The following is a 12,395-nucleotide window of genomic DNA, read 5'->3' as shown; positions in this document are numbered from 1 at the left end:
ATTATTATTATTATTATTATTATTATTATTATTATTATTATTATTATATGTTGTTATGTAGCCTATTTGGTATTCAGAAGACTTTCCAATCTTGTTAATCACATTTTCTAAACCCTATTATCCCCTTATTCCCATTCTAGAGATACAACTGTGAGGAAGTTGGGTAATAATTCTGGAGTGTTTAATGAGGGATATACATATAGACCAGGCATGTCCAACCCGCAGCTCATGGGCTGCATGCAGCTCTGAAGAGCTAGAAATGTGTCCCCACGATAATAAAAAATAATATTTATATATATATTAACCATATTGTATATTTTATATATGGCCCAAAACAAATTCCTCGTCACTCAGTGCAACCCAGGCAAGTCAAAAGGTTGGACAACCCCACGCAGTAGAGGAATAAACCGATATAAATCTTCTGTGAGAAAGACAAATAAAGCGATATAAATCTTCTGTGGAAAGATAATTTCTGTTTCCATTTAAAAAGTGAATTTTGCTTCATTTATTCATTTTTACAAAGGAAGAATCTTTTATATATTGACACATCTGACTTGACCGTGCAAGGGGCAAGAAACTATATGTTATTGTTATGTACAACTATGCATGATGTTGCTTCAACTGGACATTTTCAAGACTTTTTTCAAACCTCTAAGAAAAAAGCTTCCAGACTGTTGCTTTGTAGATATTCTGTAGCGCATCATCCACGTGGACACACTGGCAGGCTTGATTGGAACTAATTAAGGAGAAATTTCCTGACAGTTAGAACAATTAATCCGTGGAACAACCTGCCTTCAGAAGCTGTGAATGCTCCAACACTGGAAGTTTTTAAGAAGAGACTGAACAGCTATTTGTCTGAAATGGTATAGGGCAGAGGTAGGCAACCTTGGCTCTTTTATGACTCGTGGACTTCAACTCCCAGAATTCCTGAGCCATGCTGGCTCAGGAATTCTGGGAGTTGAAGTCCACGAGTCATAAAAGAGCCAAGGTTGCCTACCCCTGGTATAGGGTTTCCTGCCTGAGCAGGGGGTTGGACTAGATGACCTCCAAGGCCCATTCCAACTTATTATTATTGCTATTGCTATTGCTATTGCTATTGCTATTGCTATTGCTATTAATATTATTATTAACTCTAGCCCAGGGGTAGGCAACCTTGGCTCTTTTATGACTCATGGACTTCAACTCCCAGAATTCCTGAGCCAGCCACGCTGAGGGGAAAGGGAGAGTTTCCAAGCTGAGCTATGCTGGCTCAGGAATTCTGGTAGTTGAAGTCCACAAGTCATAAAAGAGCCAAGGTTGCCTACCCCTGCTCTAACCCAACACCTGGGCGGTTCAGTAGGCTTTTGCAATGATTTGAATCAATTTCCCCAACAAATAAAAACAAGGATTTCAAAGATGTTGGTACCTGCAGTGCAACTCGGAACATGCGGAAGGTTGCTTGGAATAGTTATTAGAATTGTCATAGAGTCCTGACATAATAATTTGACAGACTTCATTTCAGCATAGAATTTTCCTCGGGATATGCATATGAATATGTTTTGATTTTTCAGTCCTCTGGGTCTCTGTTCTTTACAACACACCCACTGCTTAATGGAATTGGGGGGCTTGTTTATAATTGCTATATTTAGTTTTTTTTTTTCCTGTTTGCCACTGTATCAGAGATCAGACTATCAGAAGGTATCTCTTAAGAGCAATAAAACCATTTCATTTCATAGTTTAGGAAGACTATTACGTAACTGGTAAACATACTGCAAAATCCTCACATATAAAGACTTATTGAGACTTGTTGTCAGGCTCTCTAGGTAGACATTACTATGTAGGTTTTGATTGGTAGTTTGCTATGGTTTTAAAAGATTCAAAGGGCAAGGGAATTCCATTCTAGATATGACTACAAAGGTACGACAGCCTACATTTGACTATTATAAGATGATAAAATTTCATCTGAAAATAAAATCAGGTCCAGAGAAATGGGAATAACATTAAGAGAAAAATTATGTTTCCAGAAGAGGTGATGGAAAAAGGAAAAGAAGAAGAGAAAAATACAGGTGAAGGTCAAAATGATAAATAGATTTTTTATTTTAGAGATTTAAATTTACCTGAGATTAGGATAATCCTGTGATACCATTTAGATGCTATTCAATCAATCCATCAGAATAGAGCTGGAAGTGTCCTTGGAGGTCTTCTAGTCCAACCACCGGCATCTAGCAGGAGAACCTATACCATTTCAGACAAGTGACTGTCCAGACTCTTCTTAAAAACCTCCAGTGATGAAGCAACCACAACTTCTGATTAATTGTCCTCACTATTAGAAAGTTTCTCCTTAATTCCAGGTTGCTTCTCTCCTTGATTAGTTTCCATCCATTGTTTCTTGTCCTGCCCTCTGGTGTTTTGGAAAATAAGTTGACCCCCTCCTCTTTGTGGCAACCTCTCAAACAAGACATTTTAACTTTGGGAAGTCTACTAGGAGTAGAGCAGCAGTGGGATACATTAAGGTTCTTTTCTCATTGCTAACATAGTTTCCAAATGAATTAAAAGCAGGTTGTGCACAAAGATAGTGGCAGGGAATAGGCAGGTGCCCGTTTTTTCCTGCACAGTTGTGCAATTATTGTGTGGACTTCCATTCATGGTTGTCCCAGGTTTACTGGTGATCTGGGTAGGTGAACATCTCCTATTTGGTGTTTGTGGGGCATCTGAAATGCCTCAAATGCAAAATGGGTGGCTATGTAAATTTGATAAACAAATACACAAATAAATTCCCATTCAAAACTGCTGTTCAAAAGAAATGATAAAAAGACTTCAAAACCTGGTTGAGATAGAGCAGACATGTCAAACTTGTGACGTCACATGACGTCGCGCATCGTATCGGAGCTTTTTCACCATTGCCGGCAATGGGGTGGGCGTGGTTTCCCGATGATGCGTCCAGCCCGGGGGCGGGCAGTTTGATACCCCTGAGATAGAGGGAAAAGGCTGAGACAGAGGAAAAAGGCTGAAGTTCATTCTGGATGATCTTCAATCTGTCAGAGCTTTATGCATTCCTGAATTAAAGTTCCCTGTCTTCTCCAGGCAGAGAAGAGAAAGAAAAATGCTTATGGCAGAGATCCAATCTGTTTCTTCCCAAATCATAACCACTGTTATAGATCATCAGCAGGACATGCAGTAATTAATTTATGCAGCAGTGATGTAGCAGTGTTGTTCTTGGTATAATTTTGAAACTTAAAAAATTGCAAACTTTAAAATTAAAAGGCTATTTTAAACATTTCTGAAGAGTGCTGTGAGAATATGTGATCCACATGCTTCCAATTTTTTTTAAGCTGTGTTAGAGAGGCAAACTGTTGCAAGCCTCAAGAGTGAAATAGCAGTTATGTATAGTAGCTGGTTTACAAATGTTGCCATATTATCCAAATACATCATTTTAAACTTTTAGCATTCGTATCCAAATATAAAAAGTGGAATGCCTGAAAGCAAATTAATTCTGGATCATGCAATGCTGTGTTACATTACAGGCTCCTTTGGCTAAATCAAACAGCTGCTAATAAAATTGTCCCAATTGTCATTTTCAGCACAATGGTTCTTCAAACATAATTCTTTTATATATTCTTGGGGTGTGAAATTCTAAGCACATGTATTTATAATGAAAGTAGGGCTACATTCCAATCCTTGGCGATTGGAAACAATTATCACTGGCTTTCTTCCAAATAAGTGTTCATAAATAGAATATTGCTTAAATAGGATTCACTTCCTGAGGTCCATGTTGTTTTCTTAACAGCAGTATGGAAAGAATACATACTTGGATGTTTTTCAATTAATCAATCAATTCAGTTAATCTATAGATTACAGCTTGGGATTTCCTGCTGGTGTTGCACCCAAATACTTCAATCTGATAATGTTATCTACAAAGTAGAGCTAGTCCTTATTTACTGGCCACAATTGGGACCAGCAGCTTGGTTGTTAAGTGAAGCGGTAGCTAAGTAAAACTGCGACTGTGCTTGTGATTTTATTTTAACTTCCTTCACTTTATAGACCTGCAAAGGTTGTAACTGCGAGGATTTGGTTGCAAAGTTTTTCATCACTGTTGTAACTACTAAACGAGGACTATCTGTACTTTATCTCAGTGATCCCCAACCTTTTTGGCTCTGTGAACCAGCAGCAGCGGTGGTGGGCTGTGATGGTGGTGGGAGGGAATAGCTTCATGTGTGCAAATGTAGCTTCATGTTCTTGCTCTGTCACTTGCGCGGCTCAGTTTACAATGGGACATGGACTGGTACTGGTCTGTGAACCGGGGATTGGGGACCCCTCCTTCATCTGACTTAACTGAGGTTAAGAAACTCATCATGTAAAAACCTGTTGAGTGATATTATTTATTTTAAAAAGATAGGCAAACAGTATTTCTTTTTCAATAGCAGTTTACTTTTTTATGGTATAGGTTCATCAAATTGATAATAACTGTCAGAAAAGAAACCTCCAGGCTTATCAATTACTTCTGGCTATGTGACATACATAGGGACACTTTTCCTTTAAAAAGTATTCTTGGCCATGATTCTGAACGTATTTTGAATCTATCCAATTATTCAGAAGTATTGTCTTGGAATGCAAGTATGGATGACTGAATGTTTTCTTCCAATTAAATCCTATCTATAGAAAAATTATATTACTATGAGAACCTATCATCTTTTCAGTTGTAGCAGTCCACAAAAAACAAGTATCTAAATTCAGAATAATTTAGACCCATAGTTGTAATCCTTACTGTTTTCTAAATACTGCAGTTCTTGGCAAGTGTATCATGTGCTGTTATGTTTATTTTACTTTTAGAACAGGGGTTCCCAACAGGGGGTGCGAGCACCTCCTGGGAGTACGAGACGATATTCCAGGGGGTGCAAAAAATTGGGTTTTCAAAATTATAGTGTATATGCATAATTCATTGCCATTATTTCGAACTTTTGTAAGGGTGCGAGAATATATCAGAAGCATTCTAGGGGGGTGCGGGATATAGAAAAGATTGGGAGATGCTGTTTTAGAATATTCAAGTGCTTATTCATAATAAAGTGATATATGTATCATGGATCAGAACAGAATTTTTGAAATGTCATGTCCTGCGTGTTCCTTTCCAATATTCCTAAACTCATTTGAGAACAAAAGGCTTTCGTCCAAAGCCATTGTGAAGAAATGGTTATACCACATTTCTATTTAACATGGTGATGCGTACAGTGAAATTTAGCTAAGCAAATATGGAAATACCTTATGATTGTCATTGCTATAAAACACTCAAGTCTTCAAGGATAGAGCAGGAGCATACGAGTAGTCCTCAACTTAAAACCACAATTGAGCATACGAGTAGTCCTCAACTTAAAACCAGAATTTCTGTTGCTAAGCAAGGCAATTTTACAACCTTTTTTGCCATGGTTGTTAAGTGAATTGTGTGGTTATTAAAGAAATATGGCTTCCCCACTGACTTTTGCTTGCTTGCTTGTCGGAAGTCAGCCAGGAAAGTTGCAAATAATGATCAAATTACCCTGGGACACTGCATTTGTCTTAAATACATACCCGTTGCCAAACATCTGAATTTTGACCACGTGGCTAGGCAGATGTTGTGACAATTGTAAGCATGAGGATTGGTTGAAGGTAACTTTTTTTTCTGTGCGTTGTAACTTTGAATGGTCATTAAACAAATGGTTGTAAGTGGAGGACTACCTGTAGTGACATCAGAGACATAAGTTGCTTGTATTTATGAGCTCATATTTAGTAAGTGTAGCATATGACTGCGGAAGTAAAATAGAAAGTGAAGGAGAAATCAGCTTAAAATAAGAGGAGATGATCTGATTCAACATGGTATTTGTTAACTAGCTCATTAATTCCAACTTGTCTCTGTTTCACATTCTACAAGATTTTTAGTAGCCATTATGTGCATATAATTTTTCCTATATGGCCCTTCCATTGAATTAGACCACGGGTGTCAAACTTGCCATGTCATGTGACGTGTCGCCATGTGTCGCAACTCTTTTTGCATTGCTGGCAATGGTGTGGGTGTGGGTATGATGAAACCAGCCTGCGGGCTGGTAGTTTAACACCCCTGAAATAGACAGTAATCTATGAAAGTTTATACAATAATATCATTTAAAACGAGTGTGTCACAAAGTAAAATAAAACCCTCTGGAATCAGGCCATCAGTTCTACTACAACCAGCATCACTGCTGGTGATAACTGGAAAGTAAACCACTTGGAGAGTACAGTATCTGATTTCTTACCCTGACCTAAAATATATTCTAGAACAAGATAGAACTTGGAATGTATGTTTGGTAAGACTAACATTTTATCACCAAAAACAGCAACTACATTCACTTTTAACAATTTCCCAAAGTCCATGCATCATTTTACCATTAGGGAATTTGGCAATGCAATTTACAATATGTAGCATATGAATCTTGAGATGTAGGCTACTTACTGTATATAATGTATATGTAGTGTGGAATTAAAATCATTCACTCTCACGGACTTGCTTTGAAAATAGAAGGACATGCAATTAAATTGAAAGGGGGGAGTTGTATCTGTTTTAGCTTCTTTATATGTCAGTTCACAAATTGTTGAAATGGAAGCATTGATTCCCCTCCCCCCTTTGACTGCATCTTCCATAGTAGGAGACAGTTAGCTATTTTATAGAAAAGTGGATGATTTTACATTATTATGAAAACAGGCACAGACTATATATTACAACTTTATAGTAAGAATTTATAGGTTTAATAAACCACACTTTAATTTTAAAGCTTGTGCTTATCATATCTCTTAGTCAGTGGCATAATGCAAAATTGGAAAGAAGAGTAAAATGAAAGTAATGTATGAAGTGGGACATGAGTGACACGGTAGGAAGAAAGCTCCCGAGAATCCGAAAATATGGAGAGATATTGTAAATAGAGTTGGAGTAAATTAGATTTAGCTAATTTCCTTTTCTTTCTGGTCTCAAGGCCTTTTTTCTTTTTTGCTTCCTCGCTGTGGTTTGCATAATATTGCTTACTTCAAAAAGAAATGGCATAATGGCACATGTTTAGGTATGAAAAAGTCAGGAATTTTATAATTTTAGTCTATAAATAGGGCTACCCGTTTAACCTACAAAATACTGATGGCCATTAAACGACACCCCAGAGATGTAGAAAAATTCTAGCTTTTTGCTGCCAATTCTTCAGCCTTAGACTATAAATTTATTTTCAACTTCATTAAATTGCCTTGGTCGGTCATTCTCTTATGTTCCAGAGTTTGCTGAATGGATTAATGTGCTGCAAACCCGATGATCCCGTGGAGTATTTGGAAAGCTGCTTACAAAGAGTAAAGGAGCTGGGGGGAGCAGAAAAAGTCAAATGGGATACTTTTGTCAGCCCAGAAAAAAGGTCACTGCCTCCACTTAACGGCAACCAGTCAAGAAGAGCATTTTTCAGGAATGGTAAGATATAATTCTAAATTTTACATTTCAGCTTGTGGTAAGGAGACAGATAGACCCAATAAATGATTACATGGTGTTTTGAGAAGGGAAACGAACCGCAATAGCATTTGCTTTACAGGTGGTCCTTGACTAATGACCAAAATTGGGATCAGAATTTCCATCGCTCAGCAAAGAGGTTGTTGAGTGAGCCGTGCCCCATTTTACAATCTTTTTGCCAGAGTTAAGCAAATTATTGTGGTTGCTAAGTGAATCGCATGTTCATTAAGCAAATCCGACCTCCCTCATTGACTCTGCTTGCCGGAAACCAGCTTGGAAGGCTGCAAATGGTGATCACTTCACTGCGAGACAATATGACCATCATAAATTCACGCTGGTTGCCGAGAGCCTGAATTTTGATCATGTGACTCAGGGGAAGCTGCAACGGTCGTAAGTGTGAGAACTGGTTGTTACTTTTTTCAGTGCCATTTGTAACTTCAAGTGCTTGCTAAATGAACGGCCCTCCGCATGGAATGCTATTCTCTGGAAAACATGTGAGACTCCCGTTTGGTTATACTTTGGCTACAGAACTAAGATATTCCTCTCTGTCCAAGAATATTTACAGTTAATTTTTATTTTGAAGTGGCCTCAGACATTGGGATAGTGATTACTATCATTTCCTTCTCTTTGATTGTATTTATGATGAAAATAAATATATTTTATTATTTTTTAATGTTTAAATAGTTTTGTAATCTATCTATTGAACATCAGCAATTGAATAATGGCATAATGCCATTTTGTTTTCTAACTTTGCCACAATAGCATTTTAAAGAATATATTTCAGCCAAGCAACAGTGCAAAACTTGCATGCAGAGAAGAAATGCCAACGTAATCATGCTACAATTAATATTGATTAGTTAAATCACCTAGAGAACAATCTCTAGATTGGCCAGGGTTTAAAACCATGCCCAAAAACATGTTCATAGCTTAATGTATTGTGAGAAAAATAATTTTTTAATTTTTATGAATGTACCTGTCAAGTATTTTTTTTAGCAATTAAGCTATTTTCAGGTTTTGTAGGAATTATAGTCAATAATTAGATTAAATGAACCATGCAAGATTTTAACAATGACTTAAAAAGATGCATTAAAATCAAATTAAAATTGAACTTGCAAAGACGTTTATTGGTTGGTATGCACTTTCATTCCTACCTATCGATGTGAAAGGCACTCAAGTCATTCAAAACTTTAAACAAGAGATTATCAGAAACATTTTTTTTTGTTTCCTTCAGGCAAATGGCTAAATGACAAGATTTATCTAAAAATGGACATGTCCCAAACTATATAGTTAAATTTTTAGAGGTCATCTTTCTAAGTAAAGGAAACCAAATTGCTGTCTTAACGTAGCATAGAAATCATCCTGGGTCATCTATTTGTGAACCAGGAATATACAAGAAACCATTCACTTAGAAGTTTATCTGAAACACATTGAACCCTATGATGTTCTAATCACATAATAGACAATTTATAAAGCATACCTTCCAATGAGGAGATCTCTCTTTGCAAGTAATCCCTTCATAATAGGATTCTCCAGTTTGTTAGGGACAAGTGATCCTCTAGCTGAGGGTCCTCTTTTCTTAGTCCAAAACTCCCATCAAGATCATCTCTGTCAGATCACTAGGGAGTTTATGGAGTGGGGAAAAAGTCAGGAAACTCAGCAGGACTGAACCTGAATCTGAAGACAGAGCAGCAGATGAAACCTTTCTTGAAAGGAACTCTTTGATACTTGTCCCTTGCCAATTTCCTGTGATCTCTCATAAGTATGAAATAGCCGTCCTCTCCAGTCTTCTTCAAGAGAGGAACTTATATCTAGCTGAACCATGATTAAAGCTTGCTGGGGACATCTTATTGAAGTAGGTTTCAGAATATCTGGTATTAATCAGAGTACAGTATAGCAGTCTGATGTTTGATTTTCTGCTGGCTATTATTGATTGGAACTAGTTCTGTGAATAAACACTGTAGAGTATGAGCTATTCTTAAAGAGGCAACCTGTTTTCTCATTACATGAATGTTATAGAATGTTTTGTTGGCTATATTTACTCAACATGCAAGCCCATAACTTATTTATGGCTTATTTAAATATAGTTTATTGCATTAACTCAGCTGCACAGATTTCTACAATATACTAAACCAGGGGGTGTCCAGCCTTGGCTCCTTTAAAACTTGTGGACTTCAATTCCCAGAATTTTCCAGCCAGCCAGCTGTATAACATTCTGAATCTCATTCTAAATCCCACAACTTAGCTTAATTTGGGTGAACCACTCTTTGTGACATTAAATTAGGTACTAGTGTCATCAACAACAATTTTTGAAAAATGCTTTTAACCTCTGCCTGATTTACAAGAAAACTACATAGAAGTACCTACATAATTGTTGAGAGTCCAACTTGACTTGAGAGTGTAAATGTTTTTCTTTAATAGATTTGTTGAGTGTATTAAAGGATTTGTAAAGAGATTGCTTAAACAGGATCTCAATACAGTTATGCATTTTATAAAAACATCAAATATTTCTGCTATTCATTACTGATGAGCATAAAAAGTCATATTTCTATGTTTTGTCTTTTTTTGCTTTTTATGCTCTTGAGTCAGTCTTGATTCCTGTCAACAGCCTGGAAAAGCCCATTCTATTTGCTTGGCAAGATTTCAGAAGTGGTTTGCCATTGTCTTCTTCCTAAGATTGAAAAAGAGAAGGACTGGCCCAAAGTCACCCATCTGGCTTCGTGCCTAAGGCAGGCCTAGAGCTTAGGTCTCTTGGTTTCTAGCATAATCTCTTATACTACCCTCAAATGGATTCTCATTTCTGACATTACCATTTCCTATTTTACAGTGATGCCTGACAACCCCAACTTTCCTTACCGGAGGTATGATCGACTTCCTCCAATTCACCAATTCTCCATTGAGAGTGACACGGATCTCTCAGAAACAGCTGAACTTATTGAGGAATATGATGTGTTCGATCCAACCAGGCCTCGACCCAAAATCATCCTAGTCATAGGTAGGAAAGCAAAAAATGAGGCTGACCACAAAAAAACACTAATATTTTTCTTAGATTGGCAGTGGCTTTTAACAATGGAGATGCTGGGTCAATGAATGTCAGAGTTTTTGATGCAGATGACTCCAACCTGCTGCTTAAATGTTGTACAATAAACTTCACCTGGAGCACATGCTTGCAAAGAGAGCTGAATCCCTGTAGATTGAACTGTAAGAAAGATAAAAATCTAATCTGGCAATTAAATCTAACAGGGTAAAGAAACAAACTAAGGATACTGGCACCATTGCTGGGAATCCGTTCCTTATTACTCTTTTGTGTGTCTGGTATGTATTGGTTTGGAGGAATCATGTCCTGATTCTGCTCTGCCAGCTGAATAATCTTCTGTCAATGTCCCTAGCACCATCATCCTGAGCACACATGGGCAGTGGGAAATGGACAATTTCATCAAAATGATGAGATGAGGGTTGTGATGGCTGGGAGTTACAATTCAGCAAGAATCCCAAATATGCTTTTTGACGAGGCAACTAGACTTTCTTGTTTTTCTTTGAAGACATTTCGCTTCTCATCCAAGATGCTTCTTCAGCTCTGACTAGATGGTGGGAAATGGAAGGATTTATACTCCTTGCAGAGAGCTGGTCATTTGCATTCTTTTAGAGAGTCGTTGAGGCCACCTGGAGGCTTATCTGAGCTGAAGAAGCTTCTTGGATGAGAAGCGAAACATCTTCAAAGAAAAACAAGAAACTCCAGTTGCCTTGTGAAAAACCATTTTTGGGATAACTATGTCCTGGATGACTGAGAATCTCCATAGACATTCAGCAAGAACTCCAAGCAGATGGATTGCATTGTTGTTATATCCATTTATGCAACACCACACTAAAGTTCCTTATTTTTAGGGTCATTATGCCACCAATAGCTGCTGATGGTTAGATCAATAGAGAGCTAGAGGTTAACAGCAGCCTCATTTCTGCTCTGTGGTGTTTACAGTGAAAAGTACCATAGTAGTTGATAGACTAATGAGCTGCTTCTGTATACCTTCACAAAAGCTGATAAACTTACTTTATACATTCAATGATATATGAAGCTGTTTTTTTCCCAATCAGCTCTGTTGTGTTGACTTCTAGTGTATCTTGAAGGCACTTGGTTTGGGAAAGACTGTCTGAGATTCTAACTCAAGTTATTTAATGATTAAAAGATTGCAATAAGCTTGACTTTGAGGCTCATTTAAGATGGTATGAGGAGGATAGTCAGGCAATGAATCTGAGAAAACCTGGTTAACCCTTTGTTTTTCCTTATAGGTGGACCTGGCAGTGGTAAAGGAACCCAGAGCTTAAAAATAGCAGAACGCTATGGATTTGAGTATATCTCTGTGGGTGAATTGTTAAGAAAGAAGATCCATAGCACAAGCAGCAATCGGAAGTGGAGTCTGATTGCTAAGATAATTACAACTGGGGAATTAGCCCCACAGGTAAAAACAACAACAAGCCTTCGCAATCATATGTGTATGTGTTTTTTTCCCCAGCAACATTTGAGAATGTACTCTTGAAACAGAAATATATATACATCTATATATCTTTTTGTGTTTACCTGTTCAAGGAAACCACAATTACTGAGATAAAGCAAAGGTTAATGCAAATTCCTGATGAGGAAGGTATCATTATTGATGGATTTCCACGAGACGTTGCCCAAGCTCTTTCCTTTGAGGACCAAGTAAGCTGTTTATTCTTTTGGCTGCAGTTATTTAGAATATATCCTATTTTTCATAACAGAATAAATGTATTTAAGGTATTTCTGTACTGTTTTGCCTAGCAAATTTGCATCTCAAGTAGTTAAACAATAGAAAAATAGGAATAGCACTAAAACAAGAGTGTATTGTATTATATAACTATTCATATTGAAGATGGTTGGAGGTAAACTTTTTAATGACCTTTTTTTTTTTTTTTT

The 12,395-nt window shown here is 37.2% G+C and overlaps 1 protein-coding gene across 1 annotated transcript in view; it reads left to right on the top strand.

The window, feature by feature from the left end:
• Positions 1-12,395, top strand: part of AK5 (adenylate kinase 5) — a gene marked incomplete at its 3' end in the record, with an annotated part of 90,479 nt that overhangs the window by 4,413 nt on the left and 73,671 nt on the right. The window contains exons 2-5 of the mRNA XM_015825144.1: positions 7,243-7,429; positions 10,290-10,457; positions 11,750-11,919; positions 12,048-12,161. Coding sequence (XP_015680630.1) covers positions 7,243-7,429; positions 10,290-10,457; positions 11,750-11,919; positions 12,048-12,161 — 639 coding nt within the window. The remainder of the gene's footprint in view (positions 1-7,242; positions 7,430-10,289; positions 10,458-11,749; positions 11,920-12,047; positions 12,162-12,395) is intronic.

Source organism: Protobothrops mucrosquamatus, unplaced genomic scaffold, assembly GCF_001527695.2.
Source record: "Protobothrops mucrosquamatus isolate PMUCROS unplaced genomic scaffold, P.Mucros_1.0 scaffold2509, whole genome shotgun sequence".
In the NCBI taxonomy this organism is placed as follows: domain Eukaryota; kingdom Metazoa; phylum Chordata; class Lepidosauria; order Squamata; family Viperidae; genus Protobothrops; species Protobothrops mucrosquamatus.
The sequence above is the reverse complement of the archived record's forward strand: the minus strand, read 5'-3'. Positions and strand labels throughout refer to the sequence as shown.